The following is an 18,049-nucleotide window of genomic DNA, read 5'->3' on the forward strand; positions in this document are numbered from 1 at the left end:
CTCTTTTGCACATTTCAGGTATATATTCAGAGCAGTGCATTGGAAGCATATCTTGTTCTAAAGAAATTAGCTTGGTATGTAATAGCTGCAGAGCAACTTGGGAAACTGGTGATAGATCACAGATGACACAAGGGTGAGGCAGAACAGCCCATAGGGATTATGACATATTGCTGTGAATATTCATAGCTGCTCTTTCCAAAATAGCAGAATGCTGTTGTACCTAGAAAAGTCAGGAAGGATAACTTTAATTTTGAGAAATTCTTATTTGAGAGGGCATTAAGAATTATTTAAAGCTTATTAATCTTTTGAGCTGTAAGAATGTCTGAAGCAAAAAAGAATAAGGAAAGTATTTCGGCCTCCAGTCTGTCCTCCTTTTATATGAATTTGGTATCTATCTCTGATCCACCTTTAAGAAATGGGGGGGGTTTCAGCTGCTTCTGAACAAGATCATAGACCTGAATATCTGAACAAATAATCAGTAACTTGATTCCCAGTGCAGCTGATCCTTAAATGGCTAGTCTGTGTACAATATAAAAGAAGTCATTTATGACACAAAAAACCTTAATTGACTTTGACCTCTGTTCCAAGATCCCCTTTTTATCAATCCAGTAAATCATACCTGATTAGAATGGGCTTTCTAAAGTAACTTAATTTATTTCTTCAATAGGACCATTCATTAAAAGGGGATTTAAAAAAAAAATCTCTCTTTCTTAAATATTTTTATCCACATCATCCTTGTTATAAGCTGCACCCTTATGGCAAGGCAAGGAATTTTATAAGTCAGAATTTTGAAAGCATGTGAAGTAATCTATGGAAAAGGAAGAGGAGGTAGTTGCCTTAAAAAAGTTTCAAGAGTCTGACTTCCATTACTAGGGTTCCTGCTGAGGTCTGTTGAGAGCTTCTGCACAGCCAGAAATTACTCTGCAAGGTGCTGAGCTGCTCAGCACAGTATGCTCTCAAAATCAATCAAAAAATGTGAAGCTGTCTCTGTAGAAAACAATCTTCATTTTTATCCTCTTTATTCTCTTAGTGACAGCAATTCTGAAGCCATATGTTGGGGCCCAATATCACAGACATTTAGATATTATTTTAAATATGCCTGTATTGCCCATTAGTTTATGACTGAAATATTGACTGTGGCATATGAAAATTAAGAACTTCCACTGAACTTAAGGTATATGTGTCTGGCAAAGAGTCTTTCATGTCTTTGGGTAAAGAACAAAGGATTTGGAAAAATAACACTAGCTCCCGAGTCAAATTATCTGTTCTCCAAAAAGTCAGTTTACTGTTTTTGATGGTAAGAACCTGATGCAATTTTAAAAAATATTTAAAAAATAATAAATAAAGAAAATCTAATCTCTGCTAAAAAATCTTCTGAAAGGCAATAGCATTTTATGTAGTCAAAGATGAAATGGAGACCCTTGTGTCAGCAATTCTTAAATGCCTGCTTTGACCCAGCATTTTTAGGAGCAGAGAATCTTACTTTCCAAATTGAGTAACCCAATAGAACAGTACAGATTTTTTGACATGAAAAACATTGTGTCAACAAGCAAATTATGATGCTGTTTAACTGTAATCCATTAGTGAGTATATATACTTGTAGCTGAATTTCATAAGAAATTCAAACAAGTGTATGAAATACATATATCTTTTAATACCTAGAAATGTACTGTTTCTCACAATTTTGATAAAAAAAATCTGTTTAACTCAGCTTCAGTGGTCCCAGTGGAGGCAGCAGAATACTTTAAATTTTTGTCATGGAAGTGTAAGAGGCCCTAGAGAAAGCAACAATACCAATTCAAGTACATAAGTGTTGAAAATACATAAAAAGAAGATGCCACAGGGAAAAAAGCAGTCTTGAGATAACCCTAGAAGCATCACGATTTAGAATAATTATGTCCTAGGTATTGCAAAAGTTATGCAACTCTAAATTTGTGAATTAATTACTTATGGGAAATTGTTTTCTTTGAGGTTAAAATTGTCACTGTTTCTGTAGGCATAGAGTACATAAACTCAGTCATTCTCTTTTCATACAGAGGAAAAGATGATCTTCATTCTTAAACAATTTTTTTGTTTTATACTGAGAATAGTGTCTCTTTTTATTGCAGAAAGTCTGAAATTTCACTACCCTGCTGTGTCTTACTCTTCACACAACTTTGAACATTTCCTTTCAAATAATTTCCTCCAGTAATTTCCAAAGGTTGTGCAGTAAGGAGTTGCCAATTGGTCTGATAAAGCTGTAAGAAATACCACAAATTAATGGTTTGAATGACAGTGCCAAAATTCTGTTCTTTCCAACCAAAATACAAACTCTTGAGTACCCATAAGTCATAGGTTAGTACTGAGGTGCTTTAATCAAAGAACTTTTCATGGTTTTTTGTTTGTTGGGGTTTTTTTTTGTTTGTTTGTTTTTTTGTTTTGTTTTTTTTTTTTTTTTTTGAAAGGTTAATAAAGCCCCACATAAAATCCTAATCTGAATTTAAAATGGGTTAGAAATATTCATACTCTCCAGACATTCTTCCCACTACAGTTATTTGCCTTAGCCAGCTGTTACTTATAGCACTTCTTTTGAATTAGGGTTTCTCTCTAGTTAGTTCAGATGAATGAATCAGACTTCATTGTATGTATTTTTCTATGGATTGTATAAAAACCACCACAAAAAAAAAAAAAAAAAAAAAAAAAAAAAAAAAAAGCAAATACTCTAATGATTTATTTATGTTATCTTTGTAAGTTGTGGTGGCATTCAGTACTTCTGAATGCAGATAATTGTACAGAGTAGAGGGGGAAAGGAAATGGTACCTTACAGGCAATTAGTGCCTTCTTTTTATTAATGAACAGGATACTTTAATCAAATTTCTTCATTATTCTGTTGTTTATGCTAAGAGAAAGAGTGTTCCAAGCCTTCTTTGACAGTAATTAAACATATTCCAGAATTTATATGTTTGGTAAAATCATTAAGGTGTTCATCTCTGTATTTATGAAAGACATACTGTACAGTTTGTGGGGATAAAATCAAAATCAGTAAAAATCAGTTTTTATTGAGAGACAAGGCTTGGTTGTAAGCTGAGCAGCACAAAACATGATTGACCAGAGATTTAAACTGTGTTCTCTGTGGTCTCATGGAAAAGTGGGAGGTCTCTAGTTTACCTGTCTGTACTGGGGATTTGACCTCATGGGGCTTGATGTAGAGATCCTTTTCAACTTTATGCACTGTGAAGCCTTTGGCAGCCCTACATATGCACACTTACATTTAATTTATATGAAATTAACTGGCAATCACAGAAACTGTACTTATACTTTGGTACAGTGATTGACCAAAGGGTCTTGTCTGGACACAATCAAATAATGAGGGTAGTCCTCATTGGGAAAGTGAGGGCAGGAAGAAACTGCAAGAGCAATAAGCCACAACTATTTAGATCTGTTCAGCTGAATCACTTCAATCATCTATAGGTGATGATGTTGCAGGGAGAAGTACCAGCTTTCATCTCTTCCCAGTTCTGTTGGTTGAAGTGTAAGAATGGTCTGTTCTTCAGCTTTTGTGGGGACAAAAAACTAACCAGATTTTGGAACAGTAATGCACAATAAAATGCTGCAAGCATTATGATAAAGTAAATGAAGCTCTCTTGAAATCATACATTTGCAGATAGTTTGGAAACTCTTAAGACTGTCCTGAAGATTTAAAATGTTGTTTCTTCTTTGCAGTTGAACTGTTCTTCCAAGAAGTATTTTGTAAAACATTAAAATAACAAGTAGACATGAAAACAGTTCAAGTCAACTTGCTTTAAACATTTAACTCTTTGTTGCTATTTTCACCACTCAGTGCCTTTTCCTTGCCTTATGTGTGTATGTATGTGTGTAGGTATGTATGTATGTATGTATGTTACATGTAATTTCTTAGTGTCTTCCAAAAAATGAAGTCCAAGTAAGATATTTGCAACAATTTAGTCCTTGAAAATCTGTGATGTAGTTTTGGTTCTCACTTTTTTACTTTCTGAACTTTTTCAGTGTTACTGGTTCGGGTCAGAATTGCTCTAAGATACAAATGATACCAAGAAAGAGAAAACCTACTCATTTTTGCTGTACAGTAACTGTATATACAGTCACAAATATGCTGTTTTACAAACAGTAGCTGAATCTCCTTGGAATGATGTCTCCAGTTTGCTGGTTAACCAAAGACCTACTTCATTTGTGTAAAACGAGAAATATTGCTGTTTGCAACATCAGTTTTATAATCAGATTTTTTGAACTAGCTGTGTTGGAGGAAATTTCAGTTCTGTATGAGATCCTGAGCTGTACATCTCTTAAAGATCTTACTTTGTATTTATCTCTCAGGTTGGTACAAGAGGATATGGGAATGGACATCCCCTTAGCTGAGGGTGTACTAAGCCCCAGTTCTTCGGAGATGAGACCTGGTGAGAGAAGCTCTTGCTCATTTTCTTAATTGTATCTTATTCCTGTGGCCTTTAATTATGCAGTGAGAATGATATTTCTGTGCTGGTAAAGAATCAGTTCAGTGTTAAAAAGAAAAAAGCCTGGAGTTTGCTTTATTTAGTCAATTTTCTTCCTCACATGAGAAATGATAATTACAGTGTAACATTTTCTCTTGGGCATGGTTGCCACCTGTTTAATCCTTGTAAAGTTTTAATAGTCTGTGTTATTAATTTTGTAATTGACTTCTGTCTAAGTGAACTGAGTTAGAACAACCTGAAATATGCCATACAAGGCAGAGGCAAAGAGCAAAGGTTTATCTAGCTCTCGTCTTGTTGAATACTACTTCTATTTAAGACTGATTAAGAGCCTCGTGATTTTTATATTTTATTGTATTGAGTAGGATATTTTATAGTTAAAGCTAAAGATGTAAGTTTTTGCAAATCAACACTGAGTGCATAAGAAAATAAATATTTACAATGGCTTTTAACTCATATGAATTTTCCAGGACTCAGCAGTGTCTTGATTCATAACTCAAATTGATCTGTATTTGTCCTTTAAATAATTAAATATTGTGGGTCAGAGCACGAAAACCTGATTTTTTTCTAATGATTGCAAAAAAGTGAATCTGGATTTAGCATAATTTAAGAGCTCTGAGCTATATTTGCTGCTCCTGTAGATTTTTGTTTCATTTCATTAAACATCAATGCCAATATTTGAGTTTTGTGTTAGATGATCTTGAATGTCATGATGTTACTAGAATTGATCTATCTCAGTGTGTTTAAAGGTTTTTGAGTACCTGGGATGTTAATTGTATGTGGAGTAGATAAAGTTATTTTTCTCTTTTTTTTTCTTTTCTCCTTTTATTCAGAACCTCCCAATTCTCTTGATCTTAATGGTTCCCAACCCAGAAGGATAAAACTCACTGCTCCAAACATCAATCTCTCATTGGACCAGAGTGAAGGGTCTATATTATCTGATGATAATTTGGATACACCTGATGAAATTGATATTAATGTAGATGAGCTTGACACTCCTGATGAAGCAGACTCTTTTGAATACACTGGGCAAGGTAATATTTTAGATTTCAAATGTACAGTTCATCTCTATTTCTTTTTTACTATTCACATGCTCAGTTCCTTGTCTTTCAGATTATCACTATGGTTAAAGCATTTGAGAGTTAATACTAGACATTCAGGGTTTTTTTACTGTCTGCTATTTTTTAACCTTTATTTCTCCTGTATAAAGTATTATCCTCCTATTTATTCAGTGTGTGGAAAGAAATAGTACAGCTGAATTAATAAAGAGAATTTAAAAAGAGCAGCTACCTAGGAAGAATGAAATTCTAAGTCCTGTCTTAGTCTGTAACAGTAAGTACTGTTTCAGTACTTAGTCTGAAACAATTGTTCAAGAAGGAGAGAGCAGCTGGCTGTTCCTCTAGAGAATACTGTAGCTAACTACAGCATTCTTGCAGCTCTGCCTAGCTCTGGATTACAGTTAGGTCCATCATATCTAGGAATATAACTTTGTGCAAAATATGTTGGCTGCACCAGAGATTTTGCAATATATAAGTGAGATAGACACAGTGTGCTGAGAGGTCTTTTGTTAGGAAGAAAGGTCTCCTTTTTATTCCCATGATTGGAAAGCTGAGATATGGAAGGTGTGTGGATGGCATGATAAAGCTAGCTCAGGTGGTGGAACAACAGAATTTCATGTTCTGCTAATTTTAATGTCCTTTCTCAGAAGAGCTAGCCGTACAATATAGATGCACCCTGAAGAGTGCAATGGATACTTCACTCTTCCTTCATGTATTAATAATTTTCTTTTCTAGAAATGATGTAGAAGTTTTACTCATTTGCATAGTTTCATGATTTTCCTTTCTAGTACCTTATAAAATGTAAATATGTAAGAACTGTGATTGCTGATGTAAATACAAGTAGATCACTAACTATTTGAGGGGAGAATAAGTGTGAACATATTACAGCTGAGAGCAGAGAAAAACTTTAAACATGGATCAGTTTAAATTGAATTTTCTCATGCATTTGCTTTCCCTAATGCTAGTGAGTTTGCTGGAGCATACAAGAATAGTTGCATTATTTTAAGTAGTATTGCCAAAGAGGCATTACTGTGTACTCAATCACGCATGAGCATCTCTAATGTTACCTCTCATGAGGAGACTGATTTCCTTATGGGATGGTGCAGAGTGTGATGATGAGTTGCTTGATGGTTAGAAGATTTTATCCCGAAGATTAAAACTAACACACACACACGGGCTCACCAGCTTAGACTGTTGTGACTGCCATGTGAGAGAAGAAGTCTCTAGTCTGCAGTAGAACAGATGTTGCTTTTAAGCCCTCAAGTAATTAAATTAAACTCCAGTGATTTTGGTAGCAGTTGTGTTGATGGCAGGCATTTCCTCTCAGTGTGTTTTTTTCTGCTTCCTAAATGTGGTGATTCATTCAGTTCTTAAAGCTAGAGCAATTTCCCCATACTCTTAAGTGAAGAGCTTAGGGTCCTTCTGGTTTTGGTGACATTATACAGTTGTGTAGTTTTATTTTAGATAGTTAATAGTAAAAATGTCTTCTGCTGAGATGAGCCGTGAAAAGAGTAGAAAAGACAAAAAAAAAATAATTTATCAAGATAAGCCAGCAATAAAAGAAGTTGGCTATATGTAATGTTAATCTGATAGCTGAGATTATAGTCCTAAGAACTAGTGCAGAATGGCTTATTTGCATGGTAAATAGCCTTTGTTATCTTTGTACTTCTGTACTCTGCTATTAGCTGGTACACACACTGATGTTACCAGCAATCTCCCACAGTCCAATGTTCCTAACTGCTGCCAAACCCAGAAAAGTAAATACTGAGAAAAACATAACTGCTGAGACTAGAAAGGACAGTGATTTTTGTCATGATCAGGCTGTTGAAGGTCCCTTTAAACTACAAAAGACATTCAGATGCAAGACTTCTGCCATGGTTCAGGGGCCCACCTTATCAATGAAAAATGTCTCTGTATTATAAGTAATACTGAAACCCATTTTTTCAAAAGAATGAAGGTGAAGAAGAATCATCACAACTGCAATATGCATGAAAGATAAGATGAGAGCAGAAATAATAAAGTACTTGTCTTGAACAAGCACCTGAATTGTTCAGAGATTGGTTGATCATCCATTTCATGCAGCGGGGGTTTTAGTCACTAATGCCATACATTCCAACATTCCCTATACAAACCACACTAGTTTCTGAAATGAGCTTTTTATGATTATTGCTTTATATGACATACAAATTGCATTTCTGAAACCATATATGAGTATCAGTGAAGGCCTGCTCTCAAATTAGCACTATTTATAAAGTGAGAATGGTTATTGTTTTTTTCTGCTGATATTTATTTACTTTCTGAATTTCATACTGGTGCATCTTTCTCTGCAAAAATCAACACTCCAGGCAGTAAAGAAGAGCTATTTCATCAGAAGAGGCAATCTACTACCATTTCTATTAAGAAATAATTAATGTATCCAATTTCAACATTGTAAATTTTATCAGAGTCTTAGTAATTTTTCATTGTCTTAAGTTTCACCAACCAAAAACAAACAAACAAACAAAAAAACCAAAAAAACAAAACAAACAAACAAAAAAAAAAAAAAAAATCAAACCCCAAGTACAGTTTAAGCATTGGTCAGCCATGTATGTAGCCCAGCCTCTTTTTATTAAAGTTTGTTCTGCCAGCTGCACTTCTCTGCCTCAGTGCCTCAGTCATGTTTCTACTTCACAAGGACTCAGCTAACCAGACAGTCTGTGTTGATAATTCCCATCTATTCTAAAAGTACCTGAGCTGCATAATTGTATCCTGTGGAGACAATTACAGGAATGAGCTGCCCCATTGTTGAAGTTTGCATAACTGGGCTGTAGGCATGTAATTTTCGTATTGCTTCCAGCAGTGCCTTTGCAAAAATGACAACATGGACAATTGCATTAAGATACCTAGGCTTGGGGGCAGTGGGGTTATGCATTATGTAAGCTTATTCCCAGTGTCACAGAATACATGGTATTTCAAATTTGAATGCTATTGTTAAACATCATGAGCATTGTGCCCTGAGAAAGGCATGAATATATTCTTCAGTTCCTTAGTATATAATCTGCTGAGCAGCAGCTGTTAAACCAATTTGAAATATTATACTTGAAAAAAAGTCACTTTTTGTTCAGACTGTCCTTTTTTCCAACCTTAGATCTCCTCAAACTCACTTTATTTGGAGTTCTTAAGGAAAAAAGGCTTCATGGTCACACTAGAGGTGCACGTGTATATGTGTCTTGCTTTTCCATCCCTGTTTCCACCATTAATGCAATTTTATTTGAGTATGTTTTTAACTCATTAGTTGGTTAGACAGTGAAGAAAGAAGTGAAATATTCCTCCTTTCATTCAAGATTCTATCAGGCAGGTAAAGTATTATTTATAAAGAATTATTTATAGATTCAGATTACATTGCACATGAGAGTCTACTTCAGGGTGAGACCCTTCTGCCAATATAATTCCCTAATAATATTTTGTATTAGGGACAGAAAATACAAGACAGGTAGCAGTAGAAATTCAGACTTTGTTAGTCCTAGTGCAGCAGTAAATATGGGCTCAACCTATCTTTTTTAGAAGCTATTTTTGTGGAGTTAGAGAACTTGGTGATTGTAACAGATTTGGTGAAATTGTTGGTAGGATTTAATGGAGAATTCAGTTTAATAGTTAGTACATGTATGTGTATGTGCCTGTAGCTTCTATGTAGCTATATGTGGTATACATGCAGTATGCTATTATATTCTGGATTTCACAGATAACTTACTTAATTCTTATGATAAACTAGTGTGTTTTGAGGATCATATACTTTGATTTATATGAGTGGTTCAAGAAGAAGGATTAATCAGAGAGGCACATCTGTGGATAACCCAACACATAGAAAGGTTTGAGGGCACCTATGAAACGTGTTCTTTAGTTCTTGTCAATTAAAATTGCTTCTTTTTTATTCTTAATTCTCACAAATCTCCTTATTATTTTCAAATAGGATGCCTGCAACTTTTTATGTACACATTGTATGTCATTATGTATCTCACTGTATTATTGTTTACTGTTACCTCACTTACTGACTTGCAATTCAAATTCTGCTCTTATGACTGCAGAGCCAGTCATATGTGTTATGCATAAAATTTACTATGGATCTTTACTATGAAGTTATATTAATAATACATACACAGAACCACAATGCAAGAGTGCTTGAGCAAGAATAGTACAAGAGAGGGTATTTTCCCCCCATGGAAAACACAGTACATTGTAACAATAACTAAAGAAGAAAGTTAAATAATTCCAGCTATGGACATAATTACTTTTTATGTCAGTTTCTCTGTGAACAGTCATTAAATTTTAAAAACTGAAATGTAGTTAAATTTATTGTTAAGGGCAGTCCCATCAATGTGCAATGGAAATGCAGATTTTTTTAATCATTTCCCAGTGTTTTTGAAACTAAGAGTATTCAGCAGAGAGACTTTATGGTCACTTGTCAGCTATACAGTTACATTTTTGTGGTCATTGTGTCTGCAGACTATATGTCCATATTCTCTCTAGGGTGGTCACACTACAGGTCAGACTGACTCTATACTTCACAGCAGGAGAACACTGGTATTATCCTCAGACAGTCCTAGGGGCTAACTAGGCAACTACTGTGTTTATATGAGGAGTCAGCATGACTGAACCAGACAGAGATGAGTGTTCTTCACATTTGCTGGTAGCGGATGTAGAGACTGGAGACAAACTGGGAAAAAGTTGGCAAGCTGTGTCTGTCTGGTAATTCCTCTCTAGTCATGAAGTACTGCTATGCTCACTTTTATTTGGCAGAGCAGGGTTAATATAGCTCTCATACCTTCAGCATGAATTTTAGAAGGCCTTCCATGCAGTAGCTCTAGTGAGCAGCTGCTCAGTTTTACCAACTGGATGCAAAAATCCCTTGATGGTATTCTGCATAGTGATAATTCCTGTTGTTCTTTTCATGTTCATAATGATGTCTTAAGAAAATGTTCTTGCTTACTGACTGTCAGATGATCAGTCACATTCTGCTCTTATTTATACCATGTAAAAATGCAGTTCATTTCAGTCATACATCTCAACTGTATCTAGCAGCAAAAATATTTAGAGGAAGAGGTAATATATAGAGTTCTACTTTCCAGAAGAGCAGACTGCTGCTAAGGATGCTTCCCAGGAGGAGTCTGAATCAATTCCAGAGTACACTGCTGAAGAGGAGCGAGAGGACAACAGGTTATGGAGAACAGTGGTTATTGGAGAACAAGAACAGAGAATTGATATGAAAGTGATTGAACCATACAAAAAGGTCATTTCACATGGAGGTAGGAGCAGCTGTAAGCATTTTTTTCAATTGATGTAAAAAATTCATGCTTTATTGATCATGATTTATTTTTATTTTTGTTCTGTTGTCATACTGACAAGGGGAGGAAGAATTTATTTTTCAGCCTTGGCTGAGATCACCCAGATTTTCAATTTGATGTGGCAATGACTAAAAAGAATTCTAAATTCAAAGCCATTTTGGAAGCAGCATAGTGACATATATGTGTCAGGAACAATCTGGTCACTGTAGGGTAAAACTCTCTTGAAGAAGTCAAAAAGCTTTTTAGCTACAGCAAAATAAAATTTTGAAAACTTTATTTGGTGAGTTTCGATAAAATCTTTTGTGTGAGGAAGTATAATGCTCTGGGATTTGCTGAATGATACATGTTGTTGCACAGATCTAAACAAGTAGAGTAGCAAAAGAAAAAAGATAGTTTTCCATGGGGCTTACATTCATCTGGCTACTCGCCTTATGCTATCTTTCTGCCATTTATAGTTGTCAGCAGCTTTTCACTAGGAACTGGTTTATGGGATTTTTTATATAATTTGGTATCAAATAACATATCAAAGAAAACATTTAAAGTAGGAAAATGGCCCCATTGTGCTTGCTATGTTTTCTCATTTGTTCATCTGCTTCCCAGCTTCCTCAGAGAATTTATAGTTTCAGTGTTACATGTCTATATAAATTAATTCAAATGGATAAGTATTACTATAGTTGAAGGATGAAAATAAAACAAGGCTTTCCAAGTGCCTTTTCATTGGTGTCTCAGGTTTGGCTTATCTTTGGATTCTGTACTTTTGGGGGACGCTCTTTGCTATCTGTTAAGGACAGTATTAGGTTAAGATGAGTTGTTTTATTCCTGCAAAAACTGAGGCAGGCAACATGGCATCTCAGAGGTAAGATTTATGAATTTATATGAAAATGCTTTTGTCACAGTGTTGTTGATCTACAGCATCAGTTAAAGATACTAAAATATTAAAGTTAGAATATTTTCAGTGTTAAGCCTCTATCTGGTAAAATTGCATAAATAAATTATAGTTAATTTTTACTTTAAAAGCAGCTAAATGCTCGCCTACAGGTATTCATGGTGGCCAATGTGCAGAAAGTTTAACCAGAATTAATAAAGATGTTTAGGCCTCCAAGCATTTTTCCACTACAACACTACCATCAAAGATTTATGAATGTGATGACACCTCAGATGCGGTTTAGCAAACATACCCAGATGGCTTAATTTAGGAAACAAACACAAAATATTTTTGGGCCTTGCTGGTGTTGCTTGTTTATATATTTTATGTATTTTTATATATTTTTTGTATGCTTTAAACTAGTCAATATGCATTTGTGGTAAAAACTTGTATCTTTACTACTAGATGTTGAAGTTTATGTTTATATCAGCTTTTGTGAAAATTCAGTGTTTAATGGGAGAGGTAATTCAGCTCTACTCTCAGCATGAAACAATTTGAATTCAAATTTTACATGTCTGATGTTTTGTTAGATCATTCAAATGTAAGATAAAGAACATTTAGTTTTCTTTACTTTTGAAAGGGTGTTTGTCAATAGCATTAGTCATGGTAAAACAAACAGTGTTAAAATGTAACAATAGGTTTCAGCCTGCCACTGCCTAAACTGGAAGTTTTTCCTGATACCTAGGCAAATCGAAATAAACTATGGACTGGATTCTATTCTGTGTTTATGAAGTGGCAGACTGAAGACAAGGAAACAAAATCACTTTGTTGCATCTACTGCGGAAACCTTTGGACAGCTGGAACAATTTCTTCATTATGGCAGCAAGGCCCATTCCGTATGAAGTTCCCTTTGGCAATACTTCAGTGGAGTGTTTAGAGGGCCAGGAGTCTTTTCTCTAGTCTCAGGAATAATAAGTTCTGACTAAAATTAATCAATAGGAAGTCAAGTCAAGCATTTCTTGATGATTCAAAGAAATACTGAGCATTCCTCCCTAGCAAATGACAGATAACAGCAAATTTAGGTGGTAGCTACAGAATAGGAAAGGGGAGAGTAAATTTGGCAGTGTAAGTTTGAGATTTTCTTCAACATATTCTATGGAGAAATTTCTTAGAGATCTTTTTCATTGCTAAGGTTGAGATTTTGGGCAATGGGCATTTACTGGCTTTGAGTGATGAATTAAAATACATTTTTCCCTAGGGTGAGCATTCCTTCTCTTCAAGCATGTGTGAGAAAAAGTGGCTTAGATTTATCCATGGATTTTTCATCTTTGTGTTGATAGTTAGCATCTGCACATAATTGTTTTCCTTTCCATGAACTGCAAACTGTGCTGTATAATTTAGTGGATGCACCTGCCATAATGTGCTCTTACTGCCAAATTCCTGTGCCAGCTGGACAGATTGCTTTATTTTAAAGTCTTTTAAAGTTTTATTAAATTAATGGAAGGAAGAAAATGTCCTCCCTATTTCCTCATTTGTAAACCTGAGAGGGAGAGAAATACTGCTTTTTCCTGTTGTTGTTCAAACCTAGCTGGCAACCAAGCCCCACACAGTCAGTCACTCACTCCCACATGGTGAATCAGGAGAGTGAGTAAAGCCTTGGGTTGAGACGGGGACAGTTCAATGCATAAAGCAAAGCATAATGCACAGAAGCAAAGCAAAACAAGAAATTCATTCACTGCTTCCCAAGGACAGACAGGTTCTGCCATCTGCAGGAGACCAGGTCCTCCTCACACAAAACAGTGACTCGAGAAGATAAAGGCCATCACTCCAAATGTCCCCTCTTACTTCCTCCTCCTTCCCCTCCTGAGCAGGATGCCATATGGTCTGGAATGTCCCTGGGGTCAGCTAGGGTCAGCTGTCTTGGCAGTGTCCTCCTCCCCTTCCAAGTTCTTGTGCATCCTCAGCCTGCTCTCTGTGTGGTGGGGGGCAGCAGGAAAAGCAGAAAAGGCCTTGGTGCTTTGTGAACACTGTAGCAGTAACAAAAACATCTCTGTATTATCAACCATCTGATTCCAGTACAAATCAAAACTACAGCCCCATACTCGCCTCTTTGAGGAAAATTAACTCTCTGCCAGCCAAAACCAGCACAATTCCAAATAATCTAACTGAATAATAATAATAATATGTGCTGAAAACAGGACTGGAGTTCTGTGTACACTTTAGTTAGGCTTGGATATAGCTCTCTAATATCCAGAAAGCACTGTAAAAATCTTAAAATCTCCTTTTGGAAAGACTGAAAGTGTTAGTATTATCCTTTAATTTTTGTCATGAAAACATGTTCCTCAGAGGAATTGATATTATAAAACATTATCATCTCTCCCTCAATGTCAGTTTTTCCTGGACTCAAAAGGTTTTCGAGTGTTCTCTGAGTTTCTCTGTCTTCTATCCATGCATTGCTGGTGCTGTCTATCTGCAACCATTCCTACATCTTTATAAATTCCCTCCTTATTGCATGTATCCTTTAAGCAAAACTTTCAACTGAAATGTGGGAGGTTTTTTTTTATTTATTGTTAGTGATAAATACAGAAAATTTATAGCAGCTGCAAAGGGTTGTGGGGAAGATTAACCAACATGAATCCATCATGAAAAAGGAACATTTTCTTTTGGATAATAAGCAACTGTGCTGGGCCCTGGAATGGTAGTGCTACAGCTTTGAAGATTAACAGCTATCATTAGGCAGTGATGCAGCCCAGAGAATGCCTGGACAACTGAAGTATCCAAGGTTAAAAAGTAATTTACACAAAACTTGTAGCAAAGGATTTAATTCCTGGATCCCCAAGAGCTTTTAAGGGATAGTGCAGTCATAATTGTAATGTTCTAAAGCTATTGAGGCTGCACAGGCCAACTGAGATTGGACTGCAAGACTTTGTGAAACATAAACAATGCAGGACAACAAATGTAGGATATTTTCTTTTGCCCCTTATTCCTCATTCTGAGGTGAGGATTCAGTACATGATTGCCATAGAGCTGCAGTGAACCAGAAGTAGAAGCCTTAGGAGGCTTTTTTGCTGGTCACTATAAAAAGTTTACTAGTAGTTGTGCTATGTGTGGTTTTTAAGGATGCAGCTTAGCTGACTATCCAGCTTCCTTATCACTTCATGATAGCTCATACATTTTCAAACCTTTGGTATGAAGCATTTTGGTTTGCTTCAGCAGTAGACATAGTAGATTTATTACAGGACCTTGAGATTTTTTTTAAAATTCATCCTGTTAAAAGTATTTGACAAAGATAAAAATGTGTTTTCGTTTTTTTCCACAGGATACTATGGTGATGGTCTGAATGCTATCATTGTGTTTGCAGCATGCTTCTTGCCAGACAGCAGTCGAACTGATTACAACTATGTCATGGAAAATCTTTTCCTGTGAGTGATATGTGAGCAATGTGGCAGAGTCTTCTGAGTTAGTACTCAAAATTATGCAGTGTCTTTCCTTTAGGTGTAATTTTAGTTGTTAGAAGGGGAGTGACAAGGAAAATAGTTTTAGATAAACTGCTCAGTGGAGAATTATTTTGGTATACTTTACCTACTCACCTTCCCAAATTAAGGTGTATTTATTTGTCAGGACCAAATCTGACTGTTAGCATGTCCCCAGATGTCAAGAAATGCGACATCTTCACCTTGCTGGGACTAAAGTCTTTGCACTATTTCACTAATGATTTCCAGGACTTGCAGAGAGCAATCATCAGCGGCTTAGACTGTTTTTCATGGTTCATTATTATGTATTATCATGATGTATCCCTAAATGTATTTTTAATATATGCTGTCTTGGGTTTAGGAGTTACAGTTACTTTTTTTTTTGACACTTGTTTTTTAAAAACAGTACAAGTGTCAATTGCTGACACAAGCAGTTCTAACTGTGTTTCCTGACTCCATTTGCTTCTGATTCAGCTAGAAGGGGCAGAAGCCAGTTGGGCCGGACACAAATTTGGCCACGTAGCCCCAAATCTATCACAGGAAAATTATTCCTAATAACAATTGGTTTGGCAGCCCAAAATTTTGAAGGCAGCACTCTCCTGAAGTGCCTTCAGCTATTTCCATTTACAGCTGTTAAAAAATCAATCATTCCAATGTTTTCTGTGCTAAAGCACAGTAAGTAATTTCTAAAGCCAGCAGGACACCTGGCCTTTACCATTTGCAGCTTACTGAGAGCACAGACCCAGGTCCCCTTAATATTCCAGTCTGAGAAGAGGTACTTACTGGCAGCCAGTGCCTTTCACATTGTCTGTATGTGTGAAAATCGAGATTCAGTGTTTTAGTTTCTGGTCAGAACAACCAGATACAATTTGCTTGGCAGAGCCTCTAGGAACTCAGTGTTGTCTGCAGTAACTGATGCACACACTGCCCAGTGTTTTAGAAGAGAGGAAGGAATTACTACAGTAGTTTTATCTTGATAAGGAGGGAACAAAGCTGACTGTAACCATGACTGACATTCAGTAGTTGTACTTCACCCAAGACCCTTGTTCAAATAAATAGAAATAGAAATAGAAATAGAAATAGAAATAGAAATAGAAATAGAAATAGAAATACAAATACAAATACAAATACAAATACAAATACAAATACAAATACAAATATAAGTACAGTGATAAATTAAGTCTGCAGGGAAGGCCTTAAGAGCCTTTTCCTCATGGCTTAAGGATATTGCTGAAGGCGGTTTTATAAGGCACTTTTTGTGGAGTAGTAATATAAATGTGAGTTCACATTGGCTGTGAACTTGCAGCTTGTATTAAGGCTTGTAGATAATTGGCTCTCTCTAGGAGAACAAGAAAAAGGAGTAAGTTCACCAAGTTTTTCTGTTCTAGGTCTGTTAATTACACAAAAAATAGAAATACAGGGAGTTTACTAAACAGTTTACAGCAACAGTTTACTAAATATACAGTAACTGATGTTTTAAAATATTTGGTAATTCCTTATTATTGAATTATATAGGGATCTGGAGAGAACTGCAAACCACTTTTTTAATACAGTGTGTATAGTAGTATCTGGTAGCATATAAGCTACCTCTAGTTTCTGATTAACAACTGTCCTCAATTGCTCCTTTCCCATCTGTATTCCTTTCACATTTCCAATTATCTTCTTTCTATTTTTTTATATTGACTAATTCTGTAAAATTGAATTCAGGTGAAAATGCTTGAAACAGCTTCTACAGCAGTTTTTGTAGATAATTTTTGTGGAACCACACTGAAAATTTACTGTTTAATTTGTGGCTTCCTGAAAGTCCACAGATTAAATTTTTTTAAAACAGTCTCAATTTGAAAAACTACACTTCAAAAACAAAACCATCACTTTGCTTTCTGAGTGATTCAGTTGTTCTAGTCAATGAGGAAATTATTACCAAATAATAAGAAATTATTAGTTGGGTAGGGTTTGCAAGGGAGCTCAGCATCCTTAAAATAGCAAATTATCTAATTCAATATACATTGCATAAGAGCTGTTGAATGAAAATATGTGAAAGTGAGATTAGTGCGATATGAATAAAAAACTAGCAAAGATTCCTTTTTATCATAATAGGCCTTCTCATTCTGATGAGAAATATGCATGATTTTTCTTAGTGGTACCAATTAATTCGTAATAGGTACAAATCCTTTGGAGTTAATAAACAGACATTTTTCAGATTGTTGTGCTCCATAACTGACAGACTTGTAGTATTTTAATATGTACTTATGCACTTCTATATGTTTCAGTGTTTAAGTGCCTTTAAAGTACTAAATACTAGTACTCCTTCTGCCCTATGGGAAGGGCTAATCTTATAACCTGTCAAATAGTAGCTTTGTTAAAGTAGCTGTTAAATGAAGCTTGATGCATCAGACTGTCAATGCAATCCCTAGCTTTCCTATATCACTGTTAGACATAAGCCTTCACAAATGTCAGGCAAAATCAGGCAATGCACAAAGCAAGGTAAAAATGAGCAGTGGGATGCATTGAAGGAGTGATTGGGATGGGATTTACCAAATGCATGGAACTATTCCGGTTAATGGCTGCCGACTTTATGCCCAGGTAAAATACCACTCTCTGGTGGGAGCTAGATCTCCTACTATTCTTTTAAAGATGTGTCCTAAGGCATGTAAGGGTCAGATTAGATTGTGAGGCATTCCCATACAGCTGTGAAAGGGGCCATTATGCTTGGGGATAGAGCTGTCTTTTGTAGTGAGTGCACTCAGGCATTCAGGTTTTTAAGGTGTGACTTGCAGTTCTGCATTCTAGTTTTTACATAGACATGCCTTGAGGCTGGATAGTAGAGAGAGCAATTTGAAAATTCCTGTGTTGATCAGCTCCCAAA

General features: G+C 35.7%; 1 protein-coding gene across 1 annotated transcript in view; it reads left to right on the top strand.

Moving 5' to 3' along the window:
• The window catches only part of PRUNE2 (prune homolog 2 with BCH domain), a 128,615-nt gene that overhangs the window by 99,083 nt on the left and 11,483 nt on the right, over positions 1-18,049 (top strand). Inside the window, exons 10-13 of the mRNA XM_056514077.1 lie at positions 4,333-4,412; positions 5,300-5,500; positions 10,630-10,806; positions 15,030-15,132. Of these exons, the coding sequence (XP_056370052.1) occupies positions 4,333-4,412; positions 5,300-5,500; positions 10,630-10,806; positions 15,030-15,132 (561 nt within the window). The remainder of the gene's footprint in view (positions 1-4,332; positions 4,413-5,299; positions 5,501-10,629; positions 10,807-15,029; positions 15,133-18,049) is intronic.

Source organism: Oenanthe melanoleuca, chromosome Z (genome assembly GCF_029582105.1).
Source record: "Oenanthe melanoleuca isolate GR-GAL-2019-014 chromosome Z, OMel1.0, whole genome shotgun sequence".
NCBI lineage: Eukaryota > Metazoa > Chordata > Aves > Passeriformes > Muscicapidae > Oenanthe > Oenanthe melanoleuca.